This window comes from Chanos chanos, chromosome 9 (genome assembly GCF_902362185.1).
Source record: "Chanos chanos chromosome 9, fChaCha1.1, whole genome shotgun sequence".
Lineage (NCBI taxonomy): Eukaryota > Metazoa > Chordata > Actinopteri > Gonorynchiformes > Chanidae > Chanos > Chanos chanos.
In genome coordinates, this window is record NC_044503.1 from 19318086 (window position 1) to 19345699 (window position 27614).

General features: G+C 41.1%; 1 protein-coding gene across 4 annotated transcripts in view; it reads right to left on the bottom strand.

Moving 5' to 3' along the window:
• Positions 1-27614, bottom strand: part of mcc (MCC regulator of WNT signaling pathway) — a 123204-nt gene that overhangs the window by 17628 nt on the left and 77962 nt on the right. For all 4 annotated transcript variants that reach the window (XM_030783841.1, XM_030783840.1, XM_030783839.1 and 1 more), the window contains 5 exons: positions 17986-18149; positions 16880-17086; positions 3046-3192; positions 2113-2202; positions 578-726 (listed from right to left, as the gene is read on the bottom strand). In XM_030783841.1, the coding sequence (XP_030639701.1) occupies positions 578-726; positions 2113-2202; positions 3046-3192; positions 16880-17086; positions 17986-18149 (757 nt within the window). The remainder of the gene's footprint in view (positions 1-577; positions 727-2112; positions 2203-3045; positions 3193-16879; positions 17087-17985; positions 18150-27614) is intronic.

Sequence of the window (27614 nt, forward strand, 5' to 3'; positions counted from 1 at the left end):
AGAGTCAGTGTTGAATCAGTATTCAAGTTTCGAGTGCACAGTTTATCTCTCAGGAAAAGTGATTGGGTGTGTTTTATTTAGAACTACATATCGTCCACTGCTGACCTGCAGCTCTCAAACTGTTCACACTACAGAACTGCATTTCCCAGCAGCCTTCACTGCTCACACCATAGATCTGCATTTCCCAGCAGCCTTCACTGCTCACACCATATATCTGCATTTCCCAGCAGCCTTCACTGTTCAAACTACAGAACTGCATTTCCCAGCAAAGCCAGGGAGCCTTCACTGTTCTCGTATATTATAAACAGTCTAGAATGCAGCCCCATCCCCCCAGATCCCTCAGTCAGTGAGGACAGTTAACGGTAAACATTTAATCACCCTTTTAAACATTTATCTCCACAGGCTGCTTTTTTAGTGTTTTTACTGTAATATGCAGACAGCAAGAATGACTGTCTTATTTCACATGAAAACCAACAGGAAGCTACAGTTCCCTCTAAGCCTCTGACTGGTCATTTCACTAATGATACATCAAAGTCTTTTGGGCCACATGTACCATACATGTTGTTACTGCTCCTACCTGTTAAGGCGCTCCGTCTCCACCTCAAATTCACGGATTTTATTTTCTGAGATGGCAGAGCCATGAGAGTAAAGTGTCTGGAAGATTTCCTGGATGTTGGAGCAGTCCTGCAGGGAATGGGCTAAGTGCTCTGCTACGTTACTCGACACCTGCACAGGTAAACAACAGGCATCCAGTCAGAGGTAAACAAGACTCATATTGATGACATACGTGTCTTAGACACGCCTTGACTGACACGAGCCTTAGACATGACTTGACTGATGACATACGAGTCTTAGACATAACTTGACTGATGACGTATGTGTCTTAGACATGACCTCACTGATGACATACCTGTTTCTGACATGATCTGACTGATGACATATGTGTCTTTGACACAACTTGACTTGAGCTGTACTCTTCTCCACACTACCCCCATTTAGTGTCACCACACTGGATAACCATTTTCAAGGAGTACCAGTCTTAATAATTAATAATCAAAAAGAGACTAAAGTGCTATGTAGAAAGATACAGAGTGTGTGTGTGTGTATGTGTGTGTGTGTGTGTGTGTGTGTGTGTGTGTGTGTGTGTGTGTGTGTGTGTGGTTAGAGTATGTATTTCTGTGTGAGGTGCAGGCTGTGACTGGGTCATCCCATAGGCCAAAGGTAACAGTCCTGAGTGACAGCCAAAAATTGACAGCTGTTACCTGCAGAAACAGGCTTCTCGACCCCCCCTCCTCTTTTTTGTCATCATTTCGCTCTTTTCCACGCTACCTTGTGACCCCCAGGATAGTGCAGTGTGACAGTGAGCCCTGTGACAGTGCATTGTGACAGTGAATCCTGTGACAGTGCACTGTGACAATGAACCCTGTGACAGTGCAGTATGACAGTGAATCCTGTGACAGCACAGTGTGACAATGAGCCCTGTGATACTGCACTGTGAAAGTGAGCCCTGTGACAGTGCAGTGTGGCAGTGAGCCCCAGGATAGTGCAGTGTGACAGTGAGCCCTGTGACAGTGCAGTGTGACACCGAGCCCTGTGATAGTGCAGTGTGACAGTGAGCCAGGTGATAGTGCAGTGTGACAGTGACCTTTGTAACAGTGCAGTATGACAGTGAGCCCTGTGACAGTGCAGTGTGACAATGACCCCTGTGACAGTGAGCCCTGTTACAGTGCAGTGTAATAGTGAGCCCTGTGACAGTGCAGTGTAATAGTGAGCCCTGTGATAGTGCAGTATGACAGTGAGCCCTGTGACAGTGCAGTGTGACAGTGAGCCCTGTGACAGTGCAGTATGACAGTGAGCCCTATGACAGTGCAGTGTAATAGTTAGCCCTGTGATAGTGCAGTGCGACAGTGAGCCCTGTGACAGTGCAGTGTGACAGTGAGCCCTGTGACAGTGCAGTGTGACAGTGAGCCCTGTGACAGTGCAGTGTGACTGTGAGCTCTGTGACAGTGCAGTATGACAGTGAGCCCTGTGACAGTGCAGTGTAATAGTGAGCCCTGTGACAGTGCAGTGTGACAGTGAGCCCTGTGACAGTGCAGAGCTTTAGTTCCTCACCCCGATGCTGCTGATCTCAGAGCCCAGCACGGCCCTGTCAGTGGAAGACAACTCTGACCGTGTCTTAGACAGCTTCACCCGCTCCGCCACCTGACACAAAGACAATAAACACACTCAAGATCAGACTTTACACCTATTTCACAGAGAACATTTAACATGCTTTAACACTGATGTGGTGTGCTGAGGTGGATGAAAGTGAATGGTTTAGTAATGAAGTCAAAGCCAGAGCGGAGAGAGATAGCACGAGCCAGAGAACATAGTGTGCTGTGGAAATCTATCTGATCTGTGGAGCAGTGTGATTACAGCTTTCCTTCAAGACCAGTGGGCTGATTACTCTCTGCCTCTGTGTGTGTGTGTGTGTGTGTGTGTGTGTGTGTATACTGGTGAATGAATCTGTAAAATTATCATAATAAATCGTGGACATGCGTTCTTTGCATGTATTTAAAAAAGTCCATTTATTATGTGTCAGTTCACAGTGCAGTCACCTCTCCATTATAATGACTGTGGATAAGTGAGGCACAGCTTGACTTGGCTTGTGTCCATTATCTGTGTGAACACCATGCTTTTGTAACCTTACAAGAAATTAACACGCCCCTAAAGCCAACCGTCCTTTTCTCTGTCAGTCAGCCATACCAGTACTACATGTACGTGTAATAACTGTGCTAATACTGTATTCAAACCACAAAAGGTCCTACATAACATTCGTACACAATGTGGAAGGCTGGCAAGAATAGGGAAAGAAAAGGAAACTGGCATAAAGTGGCATAAAGACAAGGAAAAACTGTGTCACTCTTTGTTTATGAGAGCTTCAGTAGAGCCAGCGATAAGACATTCATGTGTTAGGAGCAATGTGTAGCTAGCCCTATGAGCTAACCCTCTCCATCTTTCTTTGCCCAGTGTAACTGCAGTGGAACTAAGGGTGACGGTGGTTACCTTAGCAACAGGGATGTCGTTGCTACTGCTGCTGGTGCTGAGCTCCCCGGTGCTGGGGTTGACGGGGCGGCTGGCAAGGGGGAGCCGTCCGGGACTGGACTGGCCCCCTGGCTGGACGATCTGGAGACGAGTCTGCAGCTCCCTCACCTGTAACGAGAGGGAGAGGACACAGAAGATGGTAAAAAATACATACATAAAAAAATACACTTCTTCAGTCTGTCTGCATGTCTCTCACTAACAACTGACTTGGTACCAAATGTACATCTATATATCTATCTAACTAAATGTAAGTTCAATAAATTACAAGTATCTCTTATGAAAACTACTATCCTCTCTTTCTTGTTTGATTCCTGACTTTCCATTCATTCATTTTCTAAGCCGCTTATCCTAATTAGGTTCACGGGGTGCTGGAGTCTATCCCAGCGCTCATTGGGCAAAAGGCAGGGAAACACCCTGGACAGGTTGGCAGTCCACCGCAGGGCATACACACAGACAAGCACGTTCACCCACACATTCACACCCAGGGGCAATTTAGTATCTCTAATTTGACAACTTTCCTTTGCCTGACTCAAAGGAAAATTGCTTGTCCATTCACCTGTCTCTGACATTATTGTCTCGTTATTACTCGTCAACGAAAATGGTAAAATATTTCGTCACAGTTTTTATTTTCAAAGGTACATTTAATTGAGTTATCGTCTTCTTTCGTTGTGGAAAAAACCAACCGACGAACATTTTTCGTCAGTTTTTACCAGTGAAATTAACACTGGCCTGAGTTACATGTCTTTGGACTGTGGGAGGAAACCTACGCAGACACAGGAAGAACATGCAAACTCCACTCAGAAAGGTCCCTGGCCACCCAGCCAGGAATCAAACCTAGAACCTTCTTGCTGTGAGGCGACAGCGCTACCCACTGCGCCACCATGCAGCCCGTTTCCTGACTTCACTCCTGCAAAGATGTCCCCAGTAAACTTTCTAAATCGTTATTTTGTTTTTCCATCTGTTTGTGTTTCTACTTCTTCTTATCTGGAGAGGAAAATGCAATATCTAACAGGATGCTCTGAGCCACATAAAAAGGGACGAGATCCCACCTTTAGACAGTACAAGTCTCATATTTGGAAAACTGTCCTAAAAGTTCCAAAATTACTGAAAGTGACAGAATTTGTGCTGTTGTCCACCACTGTCGGTTGGTGAAAGCTGGGCTTTTTATTAAACATGTGTTCTCCCCTATCGAAAAAGACAATCTGATCAACAGCCTCTGCATACCAAGTACCTCAGCACAGCTACTGCCATCGTTTCAGGAGATGATTAAACATCGAGAACATAAGGAATTGTCTGTCTAGGCAAAATTCAGCTAGACACATCTCGTTATGGGTCATTACAGCAGGGTAAAAGGGGATTTTTTTTTCCCCCTGCATCCTTGGGCTTTCTGTATTTCACTGAGTACATCTTAGCTCTAATTGCGTTTGGGCAGCTTTCTGAGAACAGGGAGGGCAGGGAAGATTCAATTACATGTCTAAAAATGGGAAAAGAGCAATGGGTATTGATCCAGCCAATGTCAGAGGCTGCAGCACAGGCTCCCGGGAATGTTCTCCAGACAGCTCTTTCTCTGCCTGGCCTGGACCTGTCTTTTTACGTTACGGGCGGAGTCGTGTGGAGGCTGCAGCCCTGTGGTTTGGTGAAGGTCTATATTTGAATCGTCCAACCTCGTTTGTTTGAGCGACATAACCCAAGCTAGATAAATGACAGGCCAGGGCTTGTCAGTTGGACTGTGCTCTGAATACAGGAGTTCAGCTCAGCCAAAACCTTCAGAGGGCAAAGCCCATCAGCCAAAACCTTCAGAGGGCAAAGCCCATCAGCCAAAACCTTCAGAGGGCAAAGCCCATCAGTTGAAATCAGTGCTCTGCCAACACTCTGTCAGTGTTTCAGCCAGAACTGCCTGCTTTCCTACTGCGTGGCACAGGCAAGCACCAAACACACAGACGAGTATCAAACACACAGACAAGTCTCAAACACACAGACAAATCTCAAACACACAGACAAGCATCAGTCACACAAATGAGTCTCAAACACACAGACAAGTCTCAAACACACAGACAAGTATTAAACACACAGACAAGTCTCAAACACACAGAGTTTATGGGGTTTAGTTCTGTTTGACTGGAATAGGCATGGAGTTGGAGGAGACTTTTTTTTATTTATTACTCTGAACAAACCTTCACAGTCCATTCTACTGTCCTTTTCACTAACAGGGTCAAACCCTAGGTCACCTACAGTACAATCACTTTCTTTATCTGCCTTTGTTAATAAGCTCTCATGATGTTTAAAGTTGGCAAATTTCACTCGAAATTCTTAAAAGTATCCAGTTGGATCAGCTTTAGACAGAGGTAGGATGTAAGTGGTGTCCTCAGTAGATTATGACAGTTGTAAATGTGAAACTTCAGATCCTCTGGTGTTTGATTTTGCCAAAATAAGTTTTAAAATAACCAGACAAATGAACGAGAGGAGGCCATGTATGTGGAAGCAGCCATGTTTACAACAGTTTTCAACGTTTTTCTCCAATGATTTACATCCTGTCTATTCTTACAGCTTTTTTTCTTTGTTTCTTGTTGGGACACCATTTACCCAGCTATAGACATCATATTTCTCTAATTTCTCTGTCACAAACAGAAATGGTAAATAAAATGTAAAAGGGCAGTGTTCTCTGAGACCAATGACTCACTAAAACGTAAAAGGGCAGTGTTCTCTGAGACCAGTGACTCAGTTAGTCAATGTGGCTGCGTATGGTAGCATCGCTGTGACGTGGCCTGCAGTGCGAAGAACATTCTAGAGTAACATCTCCTAACATGCTTCACCTGTAGCAGGTGTAACCTGCCTGACAGAGGAAACATACTTCACCTGCCGTTACTCTCAGCTACGCTGGGTCAGACGTTACAAACTTTGCAGCAAGGATGTTTTGCAGCATTCATTACACTCCTGTGCAGCAAGCTGTTTCTTACATAGAGCAGATAAGATGGCACAGAGAGTCCAGACCTTTAACCCCAGAAGTTATAGGCCTGCTACAGTTGGCTAGATACAGAACATGCTCTATTGCCTGTAAATAGTGGAGCCTGACTGCACAGAGGGAAGGGAGTTGGCTGTCTTAAGGTCTAACTGCCAGGGTCCTGTGGGTAAAGTCAGCCTAGGGTTTTGTGCCCAGCTGAAATCCTTGAGCAGATGTGAAATGAATCCAGTTGGAAAATCTTGATCCAGCCCGTTTGCTACCTTTACCAGACAAATCTCATTTTCTCCGGTTCCTGCTTCCAGATCTCTGTGTTTGGGATCGCAATTGTTTGTTTAAGCTTTAGTGTACAGCTCAACAACAGTTCTGCTGTAGAGTGTGGCTGATTTTCCAACTACTGCTGACTTTAAAACTACTGTTAGTGAAACAATGTTTGATCTCAATTCAATTACTAACCCCAACTCCAACTCAATGCCCCTAACCCTAACTCCAACTCAATGCCCCTGAATCAACTGATCATTTTAAAAAGCTGCTGTTGCTTCATTGAAAGTGTGGAAGTTCAGCTTAAAGTTCAACATACACCACAGACAACTTCATACACCACAGACAACTTCATACACCTCATACAACTTCATACACACACCACAGACAACTTCATATAAATACTCTCATGATCATACCTAAATACGGTCATGATCATACACACGAGACAGCTTCATACACCACATACAACTTCATACTAGGGTTGAAACAGTTTTGGCGCAGCCATTTTCGTGTGGGATAAATTGTTGTTCTTATTTATTTGAACGGGGGCAATGAAACACACGGCTCACATCGGTTGCCAGTCAGCCTGAAAGAGAAAGTCTTTATTAGCATATGTGCTTTTATCAAAATCACTATGCATTACGTATGACGTTTGAGATCACACATGGTAACACCCCAACTTGATCTTATACTGTACAGATTATACAACTCATAATTTAACCAACAACTTAAGGCACTTACAATTACATGTCTTAATGAAGCTTAAACACCAAACATAAAACTCACAGATTTCTGCATCTTGAACTTTGTCATTGGTTTAGCAGGGTTTGACACAAGCAATGGCCTGATGGCCCGGGGCCAGTAAAAAGTATGTTGGGCAAGTTGATTGGCCAGTCGCTGGCCTGTTCCCGTGTTTCTGCCAATTACAGTCACAAGTCAGTTCACCTGTGATGCGAAAGCTAACCTTCCATTCCCTGACAAGTTTTTTTCTTGCAGTCAGTATTTTCACCTAGTAAAAGTTTTACTTCACCCAACAGTTCGAAAATAATGTCAAAGGAAGTGTATGAGGCTACAAAAAGAAAGATGGGGTTCCTAGTGTCATGGAAAACTCAGTACACCTGGGTGGAGGAAGCTAATTCACTGATGTCGGCAGGCATTTTGCATGCGTATTTTAATTGTGGTGTTGAGTTAATTTGGTGATTAAGTCAGGGATAACAATTGACAAGCTGTCCCAACATGAAAATACTGGATGAGACGGAGGCAAACTCAGCTTCGAGTCCCTAGTGGAAATTCCAGTTGAAAATCCAGTAGCTAGTCTATTGTAATGAACTGGTCTTAAATGGTCTGTACTGGTTTCAATTGGGTTTTCAGATTCTAATGGTTTGCCCAGTTAAGAATACCAGCTGAGACCATTTAAAACCCATTTAGACCAACAGAGCCATGGGCAGTGGCTGCTTCACCAGTTCCGCCCAGTTGAAACCAACAGGATTTAACTGGTGTTGTCTGCTATTTATTTCAACTGGAAACAATTGGTCTCAACTGGTCTAACAAACCCAATACCTGCACTTGGTGAGAAAGTGCTGTAAATTGAGAATGCAATCAAAAATAATGAAATATAATGAAATGAATTGTTTTAATCATCAATTAACAATGTACAAAGTGCACTAAAGAGAATACATTGTTTTTTGAAAATGTCAAGTCAGTTGTAAAACGTTTTAACCGTTAGTGTTTCTTTTAAAAATAAGTGTTTTTAAATTGAATATGAATGTACATTGCTTAAAGAAAGTTTTCTGCCTTCCTACTGGTCAATTTTTATTAATTACATTTTGCCGGCTATAAACTGACATACACTGTGCATACACTGTTTATTTGGACACGATCACTACCAGGGGTGGACAGTAACGAAGTACATTTACTTGAGTACTGTACTTAAGTACATTTTTCGAGTATCTGTACTTTACTTGAGTGGTTTTTTTTTTGGAAACTTATGACTTTTACTCCACTACATTTGAAATACAAATATTGTACTTTTCACTCCACTACATTTCTATGAAGGTTCTCATTACTCGTTACTTTAACGCATAGCTTTGAAGTCAGCGGACGAATTTTCTTTTCTAAAATGTGATAGGCCATATTGTGTTCATCACAAGGGAAAAACCAATCACAGTAAACTACTCCAATGCTGTCAGTCAAGTGCGTGCTGCATTTTTTTAACAACTGAACTTGGCAGTTTTACTGATGGCTACTACAATGGAAGATAAAGATGATAAAGATAAAGGTTCCTCACCAGAGCAGCCGTGGCCATATCTTAAGTCCATGTCTGAGATTTTTGAAATCAACTGGTTTCCAAGCTAATTGCTTCCCGTATGCGTCCGCGCAACACTTACAATCATTTGCCACAGTAGATATGAGATGTGACTTGAAAATTGCGATTTATATGTTTGTGAATGTGTGACGAATCTGGTGACAGAGGCAGACCAAAACTTCTACTGTTAACACAGTGTGTGAACACGTACGGAAACCAGTTGGCTTGAAAACCACTTGGGGCATAACACCGGGTCCTGTGTGAATCCACTGCTGACGCATACTAATAGCTAGCTAGCGAACATGCCGAGTTAACGTTACTGACAAAAATCCTTTCAGAAATATATGTTTTAATGTCGTCAGGTAAACACAGTAATATTTGTAAGATCAGCGGATTCCATAAGACGAGGGGGGCGGGAATCAAGCGGTGACAATGGTCATCCAGCTGTTTCACATTTCAGACAATGGTATGTAGTAGAAGTAAAATTAACCTAGCCTACAACATTATGATGTGTTTATCCTTTTAAGGCCAATCTGAGTTAACCTAGTGCCTGTTTAACTGAAGCTATACACTGTCTTTTATAGAGGAAGCATTTGGTTCAACTGTGTTTCTATAGGCTTTGTAGCATATTTCACAAGCTTTTATTCTACAGGTTCTACAAGCAAGTCAATGCATTCAGTAGGTTGTTTCAGAGTCATTAGGCTCTGTAAATGCATTGTTGCAACAATACAACAATGTGATGACATTAAAAAGAAGTACTTTTGAATACTTAAGTATTTTTAAAAGCAAGCACTCCAGTACTTTAAATCAAGTAAAAATTGAACTGAACAACTTTTACTTGTATTGGAGTAATATTTGACCAGGAGTATCTATACTTTGACTCAAGTAATGGAGTTGTTTACTTTGTCCACCTCTGATCACTACTTACTGAAACAATTCTATTACATGAGAGCAAGCATTTTGATTACACGATCAGCTTGTCCTCTGTCTTGACTGAAGAGATGCCTGGGAAGGGGGCGTGGCTTCTAGCCCTACTTGAGTAATCTGATTGGTGTATTCAAAAATCCTTGCTGTAATGTTGCACGAAGGCAAGCAATCAAAACCTGCGAATTTCGCTTCGGTTAAAATGCAGCTTTACAGTTACAGCCTACAGTTAGCCTTAGTTCACAGTAAAAAAAAGTTTGCTCTGGTAAGGTACTTGGAAGACAATTAGCTGTTGTTCCCATTTCTCGTATAAAAATTTTCGATTTCGACAAAACTACCAAGTACTGGGTGTTTGGACGACGGAGCCTATTACCAAGGCCAGGTTTTGCGACTGGTAAGCAAGCTACTCACTGCATTAAGTTTTTAACATATCTTTTACATATGACAAAAACAAGTACTCACTTCGTGGGCTTGTATGCTGGTAGAGTTGTATTGATAGTTATAACTAAATAAAGACAGATGATAACCTTACCGAATCAGTTCCTGTGTGTCCCCATTGAGTATATTCAGGACACGCTTGCTACTGTTCGTTTTTAGTTAACCATAACATTAGGCTGACCAGATAACAGCTGTTTGCAGATACGGCTTTATATTGAGTATGCCTGCTGCTGTTAATGCGTTTAGTGAGGACATAGTTACAGATTTTATATAATGCAGCTGAAGATCGAGAACTCGCTACGACAGTGGAGAACAAGAGTACATGTACTTCTTGCCTGTATTTCAGTATTCTCTGTTAAACTGCTATTATCAAGGTGTATATATACATTACAGTATACAAAGATGTGTGTGTTCTGGGCCTGTGTGGACGTGGTGGAAGTAAACATAAATTAAATGCAATGATATGTTCACTATAATTCAAGGTTCCTCTAACTGAAATTAGTTTAATCCATTTAAATACCAACTGTAACATTTCACACACCATTGTGAACTCAGTAACCCAGTTGTCTCCAGCTAAAACCAATACAGACCGTTTGAGACCAGTTCAACCAATACAGACCATCTGAGACCAGTTCAACCAATACAGACCATTTGAGACCAGTTCAACCAATACAGACCATTTGAGACCAGCAGCTTCTATCAGTTTTTTTTTTTCAACTGGAACCAGACCAATACATTCCAGTAGAAATTTCCATTGGTTTTTAAATGGTTTTCTACTGGTGTTGTGCTGCATATTTGCATCAGGACACGAACTGATGTTAGATTTGCAGTTGGAGAGAAAGTCTCCTTGTAATCTAATCCCATTACTCAGTTATAACCCTTGGCAACATATCTAGCCTTATAGGTTTCTGACTCATCTGCATTAGTTTAGTCGGTGTAGACCCACCTACTCCCCACTGCATGTTTACCCTCTGGTAGAGCAGTCAATGTGAATGTATTATTCTCCCTGAGAGAATCCATTTCCTCTTTCATAGCATTAGCACAAATCTCTGACATAGTTGACCTCATAACTTCTTTGAAAGTTTGTGGTACATCATACACTCTGTAACAATAGTCAATGTGAGTCAACCCCTGGTCATTAGATCCAACATCAGATATGTAATCAGAGAGGTACTGAGGGGCTCTCCTATTTCTTTTGGGGTAGCGAGGCTCATACCCTTTTCCTTCTATCTGAGTAGTATCCTGGTTATCTAAAGTTCCCATCTGAGACACTTGTCTTCCCTTGACTCTGGTCAGTTACGTCTGCACTCAACATGGGGGGCACATATCTCTTTCCATGGAAATCTGTTATTGTCAGGCTTGTCTGAGTTTCATGTTCAACCGCACTCTTTGTAACAAACTTCACAAGCCTGTGTTTTAGGACTTTTCTAGTGTCAGGGTAGTAAACTAAATATGAAGGGCTATTTTTGTCATACCCTACAAAGATTCCCTTATCACATCTTGAGTCTAAATTTTTCTTGTCATGTTTGTATGCGTAGCCTCATCCTAAAGACTGGGTTTCTTCCCTGTCAGTATGTAGTATGGAGTTTGTTTTGCTCTGTCATTAAAGCATCTGCTGCATATTGCTGCAGCGGCCATTACGGTATATGTCCACAACTCCTTTGGTAGATTGCTCTCTATCAACATATACCTTGCCATATCAAATGGGGTTTGCCAATTTCTCTCAGCTGTGCCATTTTGATGCAGTGAGTACGGTGATGAGGACTTATGTCTTATGCCATCCTTGTTAAGCAATGACTGAAACTCATTTCCTGTGAATTCTGTGCCATTATCTGACCTATTACACTTCACACTCCCATAAGGGGCTACATCAGCCAGAAGCTTTTCAGTAGCTTTCACAGAGTCACACTTCGCTTTCAGGGAATACACAAGCACTGTACCTGAGTGATCATCAGTAAATGCCAGAACATATCTGAACCCCTCTTTAGCTTCTGGGTCAGTAGGACCAGCCAAATCAGTATGCACTAGTTCAAGTGCTGCTTTTGCTTGTGCATCTGATTCACTGTTCCTGCACCAAACAAAGTTTCCTTGTGTGCAGGCTTTACAACTCAGTTTAGACTTATCAGTTTTAATCTTGATTTGGATTCCCTCTACAACATTCTGCAACTTGGAAACGTCATCATAACTGCAGTGACCAAGGATTTCCCAAGTTTGAATATCATAACAGCCATCACAACTATCATCTGTTTCACCACTTACAGTGTTCAAGTAAGAAAGTCTACTAAATTCTTTAATGTCCAACTTGGTACTGCTTTTGCTGATAAGTTCATTGCATCTTTGTCCAAAGTTGACTGAAGCTCCGTTGGCTGTTGCTGCTTGAACGAGGAAGATATCTTGGGGATTCGACGGAATATACAGCGCTTTCTCTAGCATAGCATAGCCTAGGTTCACCTCAGCGACATCCCTCTTCAACGCCATGCTGTTTGCCCTCATACCGTCAGCCAACTCAAAGTGTTTTTGTGGCTGGAATGTATTTTCAAATTTCTTAAACTTTCGGATGTCCATGATTATGTGCGATGTTGCTCCCATGTCGACCATAAACCCCTTGTGCTTCAAGCCATTTTACTGACAGTCACTTACTTTGAAGGCTTATGCGTGTTCTTCACTCTCTTCATCACCTGCAAGATGCGTCTTTGTGTGTTGAGTTTTTTTTGACGCCACTGTCTGTCTTTTCTGATGTTCATTCGGGCATGCCCGGGCTTTATGTCCCTTTTCACCACAGTTGTAGCATGTAATGTCTGGGCCTACTGTCGTGGAGTGACGTGATTCGTGGGTGGTTTGAACAAAAAAATGACTGGCTCCGCCGCAATAGCACTTCGGTGCAATGGTGTTTTATTTACAGTGCTTCCCCAAACAGTCCAACAACGCAAAATTCCGTGAAAAAAAAAAATTCCAAAAAGTGCAAAATACGTTTTTAAATTTCAGAAAACAAAAGACAAAGCAAAAACAAAAGGAATCCAAATTTACAGGTATATACAAATGCGATTTAATGTACTCAACTCTCAATGGTCCTACCATGACCGAGTTCTCCCAACTACCCTCCCCTCTAGGTACCCCAGGGCTCTTCTTCTATCCTAAGCCCCGCCCCTAGCTCATACCATATTGGAGGCTGGACCACCAAATACATTTTCTCCTTTTTCCCCCCACTGTTATAATTTGAGGGATTCCTAAAAATCACATTCAATTTATACATCCCACGGTGATGATAAAAAGGTCATAATATTTAAAATAACCATTCCATAATCCATTTCATTCATATGTTTCATGTTCTGACACTCGTACATGGTTTGCCCCACCAGCTCGTGGCGCGAAAGAGCCACCCCCAAGCTTTAAAACCATCAGGGAAATTCTGACTTAGTTTGGCCTTTTGCAGCATCCGTAGCCAGGAACTCCAACAGTTAACACGGAAGACAGTAGACGAACATAGCGCGCATTTACAAACAACGACAAACGAAGATCTTCAAAAACGACGAACAGATAAGACAATAAACAAGGCTTTAAATGGATTTTTGTGTCTGTGTAGATTTGTGTTATGTAGGACCGGGATGAATTATGTTGTGGTTGTGATTGCGTGTATGCAAATGGAACATATTTAGACGCTAATTCTGTGCGTGCACTCACAGAAGCGTCTAACTACAAACGGGGAGGGGAATGTAATGCGTTTGGGTGTCAATCAAAAGTGCCGCCGTGGTTACCGACAGAGCCCTCCGTCACACCTACATTCTCTCTCCCTTTCCAGTCTGGGGTTGAGGCACTCGCTTTCATCATGTTATCAGAGCTAGCACGATACTTCGAAACTTCTTAGCTTGGTTTTGAACTCGGCAAAAGTCATGTCTTCATTCATTGGCAAACCTTTCAGAATCATTGCAATCAAAAGTCACTTAGTGTCTCATCAGCATTCCTCAGAGCTGTAATTGCAGTTTCTGCCCGAGTAATATAGTCTGTCACTTTCATTTGCAGTTTTCTGCAAGGACGTTAGCTCAGTGTACAGGCTAATCACCCGGGCTTTCCCTTTGCCTGCATAATAGTCCCTTAATATCCGAAGAGCTTTTCTTCAGTTACCTGTTGCTTCTCTCATAACTAGGGACAGGCTTTTGTCATCCAAAAACTGAATCAATTCAGCATGTTTCTTCATTTTTTTTGGTGTCCTCCCCTCTTGCTTCTTCTGTGGAAGGCTCATTTAGTATGGTCTCCCCAGCAGACACAGATGGCCCAAAAACTTCATCTCCCAAAGCTCGTGATTCTTCTCATCCCTGTCAAAGCACAACCTATACCATCCACATTCAGCATCCGTTCTGGGCCCATAACCTGTTGGTGCAGCCATTTTCGTGTGGGATAAATCGTTGTTCTTATTTGAATGGAGGCAAAGAAACACACAGCTCACATTAGTTGCCAGTAAACCGGAAAGAGAAAGTCTTTATTAGCGCATGCGTTTTTATCAAAATCACTATGCATTACGTATGACATATGAGATCACACATGGTAACACCCCAACTTAATCTCATACTGTACAGATACAACTCATACTGTAACCAACAACTTAAGGCACTTACAGTCACAGGTCACACATGTTAACAAACGGTTACCAGCTTCACGATAAACCACAGTAAAATTCCAAACAGTTAGCATTACCGTTTCAAATTATAATTATTGTTAAAACCGCGGTTGATTACCGCAGTGATCAACCACTTTGAGAAACTCACGTAAAACACTGTCCAGCATCAACCAAAGTTACCAACAGTCTCCCAGATGCAGGCGCAGAATGCAATGTGGGTTTGTTTTGTGTCAGTGAAAACATGGCAGAAGGCAGTGATAGCGCTCTGGAGATTTTCAGCTTTCTACGTCCACACTAAGCCAGGTAAATCTGAAAACGTAGATTTTATGTAAAAACGTTTCTCCGTGCACACTTTTATTTTCGTACAGTTTTTCCAAATGTTCTTCATCCACACCAAAACATTGAAACGCCTTAGTGTTGTTTGTTTTAGTGTTTGTTGTTAGTGTTTGTTGTTGTTGTTTTGTGGTTTTCAATATAAAACTTGGATTCAGTTTCTGTATCAGTACTTCTTGAACATTTTCACATTTAACAATACCGTGATAATTCTGGTCTCTATAATCGTGATATTAAATTTTCATACCGTTTCATATCTACTTTACCAGGGCTCCAAACTAACTTCTTCATTAGCTGCACTGGTGCATCTAACTTTTTCATTTAGGGGCACCCAAAATTTTTCACCATGCCTTTAATGTCACAATAATACATTTGAAGAGTGACCCTTTTTGGCAGTTCCCATTGCTAATTTCTTTACACATTATGTAAATGATTGTAAACAGGAATAAGGGTGCAGATAAATGTTTTTTTCAATTTATTTAAATCACAGCACAAACAAGAAATTGCAATAACCTCAACTGTATACGTTTAACCTGTCCTTTTTCTTAAGCATGATCTGGGATTTAAATTTAGTAAAAGGTAGCTCTTTGGCTATATTATAAGCAGTGTTAAATTTTATTATCATTTCTGACTACTCACTGCTTCCGTTTGCCATTGCCTGGTGCTGAAACGCTGCAGGGAGGGGGGCTGCTATGCTGGCCACGCACCTGTCATTGCTCAGGATGTGTTTCTTGGAGCCACTGTGCTTTTTTAACGTTTCAATTTGGAACATCGATGCTCTGACAGCAAAAGCACTGTTCCCAGCCATACCTTGTTTGCACTCCTTGCAATAAATGTGATGCATAATGTTGGCTGTTTTATCATATCTGAGCCATGGAAATGGGACAAGCCATTCTTTGCGAAAGACATATATTTTGGCCTTTTTGTGGGCTATGTGGTAGGCTCTGGCTCGGGATCAGATGAGGCCGTCTCCACCGAAGATGTTGGGTCAGGATTAGGCATCTTACCAGGGGACAGGGGAGACAGGTGGTGGAGCGGTTACCTCCACCGATGATGTCTGGGCTGGGCCTTTCGGGGCCAGGGACAGGTATAACGCGCACCGCAGCATTTTTCTTGCCAAAAAAAGAATCATTACTTCTCTTCATTTTGAATTACCAGTATGTTTTAAGGTTGTGATGTCTTTTGAGGAGAAGTACAGGGCGCGGTTTCACACATACACACATGCCTTATCTTTTTCTCCCCCACCCACATTCAGCGAAGAAGAACATCAGGGTCAGAGGAAATCAGAGACAGAGTAGGGGCGGGTCTTCGCAGAATGCGGGTGGGAAAAAAAACCCTACACGCATGGGACAGACCTGCTAAATGTCAGGCACAGTTAGTTGCACTTGATAGATTTTTGGTCGCATGTGCGACTGAACTGGTTGCACTCTTGTGCCAGGTATACCCCAGACAACTTCATATCAGTACTGTCCTGATCACAAGGAGGCACACAAACCTGCAGTGGCGCTCCAACTGTAAAAAGCCATTTCTCCTCTTTCCCCATACAACAACCACATGGCTTTTTAAAGAAACCTCACAATCATGAGCAGCCAACCACAATATTTCACATTTTAAATTGTGCTACACTCTCTGTCCCAAGTTGTTGTGTAGTCTCAAGACTACACAATTCACTCATTCTCTCTCCCTCACTCTCTCTACCACTTGCACCACTTTACAGTCACAAGAGCATCTTCAGGAGGCACTGATGTTTGCAGTCAACTTATACTGAGGTACTTATCTGCTTTGACTTGCATCTCAAGCTACTGTACCCAAATCTCCATTGAGAAGTGTGCACTTCTGACTGTGGGTGATCATACTTAGTGTCTTTGCTACAGACTTTCAAGCCAACAACAGAACCACACATTAAAAGTTTGCTGAGGGCAGACTGGTCTCTGCAGGGTTAAAAACAGTGCCTTACCCGTCTGCGAAGGCGGTCACGTTCCTCTCGGATGGCATGCATAGTGGCTTTGTTTCGGCTGAGATCCTCCTCTTTACTACACAGCATGGCTGTAAGACTCTCATTCTCCTCCCGCAGGCCTGCCAGCTCCTTCTCCCATCGCACCCGCTCCTCACAAATACTGGGGTAGAAATCATGTCCCAGAGCGCCTTCTATCTCCTCCACTGTCTACACACACACACACGCCCACATACACACCCACACATACACACACACAGACCTCTTAGAGGGCCTCCATTTTTGATTCTGCATGCATACACACAGAATACCTCAGAATAACTTTCCATGGTCTAGTCCATAATATGACAGGTTATGTCACTATATGATACTGACATTAGATACATTACACAATGTACAACATATATGATTTAGGGATTTGGTATGTGATCTAATCATATGTGATCTAATTCTCCACATTGGTGCTTTAAAGAAAGATTTCAGATTCAACAAATTTCACTTCTCACATCTACAAGTCATAAACATGGATATGTTACCATCTCAGGCCTGACTGGTTTACAACAGAGAGAGGTGATTCTGTTTCTATGGTCCCTGCTGTGCTAATACTCTCGATTACATACATTCATCCTCATTACAGTTTGTCCAACAACCCTTTTCTAAAAATACAATCTAATACAGACTTACTCCAGTATAGACCACGTGAACCATGCTGACTTGTCCCCTGTTCCTAATAACGACCATTAAGGAGACATTTTCATGTCAAGAGTTCACCAAAACACTGCCAAGTGAGAGCAACTTACATATCCTGAAACTGTGCAGATGATATAAATGTGAAATGTCTATATGTTCTATCTAGATTGTGACTTCAAAGTATATTAAATTGAACATCAAAAATTAAGTGATGTGTGTGCTTGCCCTTGCTCTCTGTAAAGTCACAAAATTTCTCATGTCAGGTATCTGTATTAACCCAAGTCACTGGGTTTTGTTTAGGTCAGTTAGTTCTGTTCTGCTCTGGTGAAATACAATATCAACCTTCCACAGTGTGATTACAATGACTGGTTAGTTCACAGAAACCACAGTGGAGTTCTGTGACCCAGTGAGGTTTGTACCTTAATGGCCAGGTCACAGTGTTTACTGGCCGTGGTCAGTTGTTCAATGTGTCGGTCCACCTCGGCCACAGACAGGCCACACGTGCTTTTCTTGCGTCCACACACCACACTCTCCAGACCAGTCAGCACACGCTGCAGCTCCGAGTTCAGATCACTGCAGTTATCTGTGGTCAGACAGCAGCACAGACCGGGATTAAGAGACCAGGATTAACAGACTGGAATTAACATTCAGATATGTAAAAGGTGACTAAATGAATTCAAAGATGATGATTAAATAAATGTTGTCATTTATGAGTTCTTCATTACGGATTATTCTTTCCAGTATTCATGCAGTGGATATGTTATACATGGCAAATCTGAAACAAAACACAAACACAAATCACACAAACATGATTGAATTTCATAAATATAAATTTACTTATCTTTTCATGCGTATAAAATTGAAATATCCAAATATAAGCTAGTCACAATAAAATGTGAAGCATCTTACAATGTCATCTATAACATTATTTTTACAATGAACTACAATAGACTTTTATACAAGTCTCTGGTACCATTCACCAATATGGCCTGATGGTGGTGTTTGAATAGGCTAACTTAGCACTGGGCAGTTTACCAAAAACTAACACCAGGGGTTTATCATGATGCAGAGTCCACGATACTGTACATAATACTGACATGGGCCTACAGAATGTAAAATAGTTCCTGAAACTGCTAATGTGATGATCTGTAATCTAACACAGATCTGGTGTGCATAAGCATCTGCCACTCCATCACTCAGTCAAAACATTTAAAAGGTTGTCATTGCCGGCCTGGCTCTGAGTTTTCCAGCCCAGTGAGAGTGTCTGCAGTCAGTGCAGCAAAGCTGAGGGAGGTGTGATGGAGAGAGAGAAGCACAGAGGCACTGACTTATCAGCGGTGATGCAAAGAAATGACTGTCCCAAACAGTCACAGACCTCCAAACTGACCATCAGAACATATACTGCACAAGAGATAAATAACAACGCAATGATGATCTATTTAATAATCCTCTCTCTCTCACTCATTCATAGACTATATACAGTGAAAACTATACTATCCAATGCCTGGTTACAAGAACATTTACACATTCTGGCCACAAACTTACCACTAAAATTTAAAACACATACGCTTATCAATTGACTTGAGCAATTCATCACCTCAAAGTAATCTGTTTCAAAGGAACAACTGTATTTCATATCTTTAAGAAACACTGTATGTCATAGAATGACTGGATGAACGTTAACATATCATTTTTATATATTCTTTTACATGGTATTTTTCAGTTGGAAAAAGGTCCATAAAAATGCATTTGTTCTAAGGTAACAAGTTTCTAACCTTGATGGGCATTCAATCTGCTGTGTGGACTGAAGAGATGGAAATAAACCCTTTTTTAGAGAAGGACAAAGATTAAACACTTCACACTCCTCCTCACCTTATAGCAAATCAGCACAGACAGCAGTCAGAAAAGGCCTTTTTTCTCCTGACTAACAAAATTCTCAGATTGTAACTGTGGATTGTATTTATTTTAACTGTATTGTTACTCTAACTGTGGACTGTATTGTATTGTAACTAAATTGTTATTGTAACTGTGGATTGTATTGTATTGTAACTGTATTTTTTTCTCCAATATATTTATTGGGGTTTTAGCAGTGTAGAATGAACATACATTTAACAACTAAACAGTTACCTTGTCACAACTACCCACAAAATCAAATAAATAAAGGAAAAGAAAAGTAGACATAACAAAAACAAAACAAGACAAAACAAAAACAATAGTGAAAAAAAAAACAGGCAGAACTTACATTTGGAAGCATTTACACTATACAATGATGTACAGTACATATATCCCTTCATTACCATCCTCCACGTCAGGTAGTGTTTGTATTTGCATTTTCCAAAAAGACCATGAAAGGGGTCCAAATATGAGCAAAGTCCTTCTGTTTCCCTTTAGTAATATATGTCAGTTTCTCCAGTCCAAGACAAATTGAGAGCTCATTCCATCTGTTTAATGATGGAGAAGTTGTAATCTTCCAGCATAAGGCAATCACTTTTCTGGCCTGAAGAAGTCCAAAGTCAGTTAATAGTGTTTGTTTCCTTGATACTGAAAGATCTTCTGGGTAAATTCCAAGTATACAAAGTTTGGCACAGCACGGGACATTCTTTCTGACAATCTGTGAAAAACATTGTGTGATTTTTTTCCAAAATAATTGAATCTGTGAGCATTCCCAAACACAGTGTGATAGAGTTCCCTTCTCCTCTAAACATTTCATACAAGAATCTGGGATATTAGGGGACATCCTATTGAGTTTTACAGGGGTAATGTACATTCTCATTAGCCATTTATATTGCAATAATTTAAGACTCGTATTTATACGAGGGGCAGCCGTGGTCTAAAGGTTAGAGAACCGGGCCTGTGACTGGAGGGTTGCCGCCCACTGCTCCTGCGTCTGGTGTGTGTGTGTTAACTACTGGGGTGTTGGATGGGTTAAATGCAGAGGACAAATTCACTGCTCACTGTTCACAGTGTGTGTGTGCATTCAACGAAACTTAAAAACTTAACTTATAGTTTGTTTTTGCACTTTCAAACAGGCCACATCTGCTATATCAATATTTTCATGTATATCTGTTCTCCAAGCATTTAGTTTGTCTAATGATGATTCCATAGAATTTGTCATGAACAAATTATAAAATCTTGATAGATGACCTCAATTATCTATATTTTCAAGTACAATTTTTTCAATGATCGACAATGGTAGTATGGGTGTTATCTTTTTGTACTCTGATAATATGAAGCTGCTTAGTTGTAAATATTTGTAAAAATGTTTCCTAGGAATATGATATTTTCCACATAATTTATCAAATAAAAGATCTGTATAAAGATCTGAGATTTTTTAATACCCCTGTTAGTCCACATTTTGAATTCCCCATCCACTTTGCCAGGTGTGAACTTATCATTTCCCCAGACAGTAGTAAATTGTGATATTGTTAAGGATTCACCCAGATATTTATGTACAGAATGCCAGATTGATATTGATTTTTTAAGAAAGGGGTTCCTTGTCTATTTTAATAGCTGAAGAATACATGAATAAGTTTAATGGAAGGTCTGGGATGGATTTATGTTCGATGGCAACCCACGCCTGTTGGGGAGATGGGGAGAAATAAGACATTGTGGAGGAGAATTGGGCAGCCCAGTAATACCGTCTCAGACTGGGTAACTGAAGCCCCCCCCCCCCCCCCCCCCCCCCCCCCCCCCCCCTCATATGGGAGGTAGAGTAGCTTATAGCAAAGATTTTTTTATTGATCCAAATATATTGGCTAAGCATTTTGTCAAGTTTGTTAAAGTGTGTAAGGTATAGGTAACGGAATTGATTTATGATATTTATACATCCCATCATTGACACTGGCAAATCAGACCACCGATTAAGTGCCTCTGCTACTGTGTCCACCAGAGGGTCATAGTTTGCCGGGAGTATTCCCTTAACCTCAGGAGTTACCAAACCTTCTTTGGTAACCATAAATGGGGTATCTACCACCGGTTTCCACCTTTCTTCTTTATTCAGAAGTAAAAGTACTGATTTGGATTTGTTTACCTCATATCCAGAGAAGCCCCCAAAAGTTTCAATAACATTTATTAGGCTGGGAATGCTCTCCTTTAAATCTGTCAAAAACAATGTTATCATCAGCATATAATGAAATTCGATGTTCTACCCCTCCTATTGTAATACCTGATATTCCCTCATGTTCTCTTATTGCCATGGCCAGCGGTTTGATGGCTAACGTGAAAAGAAAAGGAGAGAGTGGGCAACCCTGTCTAGTTGATCGTTGCAGAGTCAAAGGTGTTGATACATTGTTGTTTGTGAAGATTTCTACAGTAGGGTTTGTGTATAATAGTTTAATCCACTTAAGAAATGTTTCACCAAATCCATATCTAGAGAGAACATTAAACAGGTAATCCCATTCTATCCTGTCAAACGGTTGATGGGCATCTATTGATAACATTGCTGTATCTTTTGCATAATGTCTTTCATGTAGTACATTCAACACTCTTCTGACATTATGAAACCCCTGTCTTTTCATTACAAGCACATTTTGATCGTTGCTGACCAATTTAGGGACATATTGTTCTAATCTGCTCAATAATGCTTTACAGAGTATTTCTGTGTCACACGCCATCAGGCTTATGCTTCTAAAAGATGAGCATTCGGTTGCTGGTTTGTCAGATTTTAATATTAAGGTTATCACAGCCAGTCTTAGTGAGAAAGGAAGCACTCCTCTATTATATATTTCCTGAAACATATCTAGGAGAGGTTCCACAAGCTTATCCTTAAATTTTTCATAGAACTGTATTGGTATTCCGTCGGGACCAGGTGCTTTTCCACCTTTGATGCTGGCTATAGCTCCTAAAAGATCTTCCTTTGTTAGTGGACCGTCAAGTACTCTCCTTTCATCCTCTGACAGGGTCTGAAATCTTAAATGGTCAAGGAAGAGTGACTGCTCCTGTTCTTGTACTGTGCATTCTGATTTATACAGTGATTTATAAAAGTTTTTAAAGGTGATATTTATTTCATGTGGGTCCAGTGTTAAATTGCCAGATGGTGTCTTTATACTATTAATTGCCCTTTCGGTCTGCACCTTTTTAATCCGCCATGCCAACAGTTTTCCTGCCTTCTCTCCCTGGTCATAACATTTTTGTTTTGTCCATAACATACTTTTAGCCACCTTAACCATTGTTAATTTGCTGTATTTGGCTCTCATTACATTTAGGTTATTTTGTTTTACAGGATGATCACTCTCATATAGTTCTCTCCCCGGTGTTTTAATTTGGCTTTCTAAAGTTTTAATTTCTTCATTGAGTTTCCTGGTTTTGGAGCTTGCATAACTTAAAATAATTCTGTGTATATAAGCTTTGAATGCTTCCCACGTAACATCGGCCGTTGTTTCACCTCTGTTCGTTTCAAAATAATAATCAATGTTGGTCTCAATGCATTTAACAAACTCCAGATCCTGCAGCCAAGGCACTTGAAACCTCCAGCAAGGAGGACTTAAGTTTGCCCAAATGTACCTCCATTGATATAGCTGCGTGATCACTTATTACAATACCGTCATACTCACACTTCTTAATATTGGACAGTAGTTCCACAGATACAAAAAAATAATCAATGCGTGAATAGGTCTTGTGTGTGTTAGAATGGCAAGAATATTCTCTTATGTTAGGATTTCGTGCTCTCCATATATCAATAAGTCTTAGATCTTTTATGTACTCCACTACTGTTTTCTAGTTTTAACATGGGTGTTATCCACTTTTTTCGATCTATTCATCACTAGATCTAAGGTACAGTTGAGATCACCACCTGTGATATAATGACCCTCCGAGGTGGACACATCCATTAGAAGCTTCTCAAAAATGATGGGTTATCCTCATTAGGGCCATAAATGTTGACAAGGTTCACTTTACATGATAATATGTCACCCTGAACAATAACATATCTACCATATGGGTCAATACCATTTCAAATCACAAAAATTATTCATCTACCGTATGGGTCTTGAATAATTTTTGTGATTTGAATTGGTACTGACCTATGTATAAGGATGACCACCCCTCTGGCATGCCTGTTATAAGAAGCATTAATTTCTTGTCCCGGCCATCTTTTTTCAAGCAGTGTATATTGGTTGCAATCAAATGGGTCTCCTGTAACAACACTAATTTTGATTTGAGATATTTTATTCTACTAAGAACTTGTTTTACTTTTGCTAATTGTCTTAGTCCCTGTACATTCCAACTGGTAATCTTAATATCAAAATCTTTAACTTGTTGTGTTTCATCAATGGATTATGCTACTTTGTATAGTGAGAGGAGTAAAAGTTGTAGATCTGCCAAAAAGAAAATCCACCACAAACTTATACATACACATTTACAGGTAGAAAAGAAGTAGACAAAAAAAATGTCCAAGAAGATTGCTGAATGACCCACTCCCCAGGCATTTCCCAACTGAAATGCACTCTGAACACCCCATTTCCCTGATTGTTGTGATAGCGTGGAGGGTGCTGATCCACAATTCTTTGAGGAGCAGCTAATCTGCATGACTTCAGTCCCTGGCACATCAACCAACATATCCCACCCCGTGCACAATACAGTTTTCTTTTAAGTACTTTAAACCCATAAAATATAATAACACTTTAACACTTATAAGTGACTTATGATGCGTTGGTATCATTACATCCATTGGAATGCATCTGAAAGTACTATTCCAAAAATATCCCATAACAACACTCCAAAGTGTCTATGTGTGATCCGTGATACTTCTATTCGCATTGTAGCACTCTCATTTTACAGGGATTATGCTGAAATCCGCCCATATCCACAAAGAACTTTGCGACCGAATTAAATGCCCATCCGGCGCAAATGGTCTCCGCCGAGAGATCTTGTACTACTTCTGTCATTTTCCCCTCTAGCGATATTATGGAGTTTGCTATTCCAGTTGGGACCAGTTTTGACCCAAACTCTGAATGCATTGTTTTTAGCTCACTTAATACGGCATGTATGCTAGCTGTGGTGCTAGTCTCTGAGCTGGTCAGTGGGAGAGTTGTCAGAGTCGATTTTGTACCCACTTTGCGTCCTCGAGGGTATTTCACCCTGTTTTGTGGTAAATTGATCCATCATATTCGGTGCCACACTATATTCTGAACTGTTAAATCTTTCTATAAGGGTTTTTAAAATAGAATTGTGCAGGGCTGCGAGGAGCTAATCGGCTAAGCTGCCATCTTGGTCCAAGGCCACGTAACCCCCCCCCCCTTTTGTAACTGTATTGTTATTGTAATTGTGGATTGTACTGTATTGTAACTGTATTGTTACTGTAACTGTATTGTTATTGAAACTGGAATGTATTGTTATTGTAACTGTATTGTTATTGTAACTGTGGATTGTATCGTATTGTAACTGTATCATTACTGAACATGTGGATTGTATTGTATTGTATTGTATTGTAACTGTATTGTTACTGTAACTGGATTGTGGCTGTTCAGTGGGGTAAGAGTCACAGTTTTCATAATATGTTGGTTTCCATTCTGAACTATTAACCAGATCTTACTTAACTATTAACACAACACTGGAAAGAAATACTTGTCCTCTAAAATACTGTGTATTGCCAAAAAGCAAATGTTTAAGGTGTAATATACTTGGACAGCTAACCTTGACTCTGTCACTCATGGATTTGGCTACTATCCATATGCAACAATCTGATTCAATTGAGATTGCTTCACTGAGGGCACTATATTAAAACAGACCATGTCTGACAATTGTTTCCCTAAATCACCTTTTAGAACAAACAGACATAAATGTCCGGTTTAATAAAAACCTGTGTGATGGACCCCATGTGACCAAAAGAAAAGGATTTCTTTTCAGAATTCCCATGATATTTTTCCAGCATAGAAGAATGGATATCAAACATCATTTGGCTGCGTCTAAAACTGACTCCAATTGATGAGTGAGCACCTAATTACAGGTTTCAGAGGCGGGTTGGCGACAAGGGCATAAAATTAGACTGACTTATGGGGCAGTTTTAGAATGACCCTGCACATTGAAAAAAGCAATGCACACTGCAAGAGCTATTACATCTCAACAACCCAGTGAACAAAGACCCACCAGAACAACTGCTCCAGTTCAGTTCTGTCGCAGCCTGCACCTCCATTTTGTTTTGTTCTGTCTTTGTGCTTGTCTCATTATTAACCTTGTTAGTTTTAACCAATCCTGTTTTTCCCTGTTTAGTTTCCCTCTGTATTTAAGTCCTAGTGGTTGCCTTGTCCTTGGTCTATCGTTCTGTCACGCTGGTGGTGTGGTGCAGGACCCAAGTGCAAAGACACGACGACGACGATGATGATGATGATGATGATGGTGACAAAACGGAGGACTTTACTGACAAAATAATGAAAATACAAGTGCAAAACAGAAACTCAACCGATAACAAAAGGGTGCAGCATAACAGTGTGCTCAGAACACAAACAACAATAGACCAAGGACAAGGCAAACACTAGTGACAAGTTCTGTGTATACAAAGGGAGGGTGTGATTCAAGATCACAGACCAACCAGAAAAACTGCTCCAGTTCAGTTCCATGTTTACAAAGGGAGGGTGTGATTCAAGATCACAGACCAACCAGAAAAACTGCTCCAGTTCAGTTCCATGTGTACAAAGGGAGGGTGTGATTCAAGATCACAGACCAACCAGAAAAACTGCTCCAGTTCAGTTCCATGTGTACAAAGGAGGGTGTGATTCAAGATCACAGACCAACCAGAAAAACTGCTCTGGTTCAGTTCCATGTGTACAAAGGGAGGGTGTGATTCCAGGTCATATACAGGTTCTGACTTGGAACACTGAGACGGATACGGAAGTGGAACCTGACACCGAGTGGACAGTGACTGACTCATATAGTCCCCTATGGGAAAATATTTATGGTCATCATGAAGTATCAATATTGTAGGGATCTGTGCTTGCCAAATTACTATATGCTGCAGAATGTATCCGTGTGTTAGAACAATAAGCATTTATTATGTAGAAGACAAGGCCTCTGTGTGTCTGTAACACCTGGGAGTGAACACAAGTATCCTGTGCTCCCTGAGAAAAGGCCCACATAGGTCCTTGAAAAGCTCTGCACTCCTTAAGCTCAGTGAGAACTGCACTTTATCTCTGAGGCTTGGTTCTCCCATGCTGCATGTAATAAAGACTGATTCATAATATCTATATTGGTTGATTCTTCAGAGACTTAGCAACTCTCTTCCAGGTAGTAGAATTTCCCCCACATCCCACAGTGTCGTTCACGTTTTACAGAAATTCATAAAATGTGAGAAGTCCATAGTTGAGCAATACACAAAGCGGATCCGATTGGGACACATGCCAGAGGAGTTTAAAAGAAGGCTTTGTTAACTGAATATCATTACTGGGAGATTTACATGATGAGGCTTAATTAACTCAATGTCAGTACTGGGAGATATACATGACAAGGCTTCGTTAACTGAAAGTCAGTACTGGGAGATTTACATGACGAGGCTTCGTTAATTAAATGTCATTACTGGGAGATTTACATGACAAAAGACATTCAGTCTGCTTACATTCTACTACGCAGAACTTTATCAATAATCTCCCAGAGTTATCAACTTTGATTGGATCACTGTCACACCCCACAGAACTTGATCAAGCAACTGAATCCTTAGAGTCAGCGTTCTGCAACACCTTAGATAATGTGGCCCCACTTAAAAGGAAAATAATCAGAGAGACAAAACTAGCTCCCTGGTATAATGAGCACACACGCACCTTAAAACTGACCACTCAAAAATTAGAACGTAAATGGCGCCAAACTAAATTGGTAGTATTCCAGTTAGCATGGAAGGAGAGCCTCCTGAGCTATAGAAAAGCTCTTATACCCCTTTTCTACTGCCCCGGTGCCGGTGCCTAATCGAGCACCGGGGCTGCGCTTTTCCACTGACAAAATACTGGTGCCGGAGCCGAAAAGCTGGCACCGGCACGGCACCACAGAATTGCTGGTCCCAAAAGTTGGAACCGCTGACGTCAGAGGCTATGCAAATAAAAACCACGCGAGAACCAATCAGTTC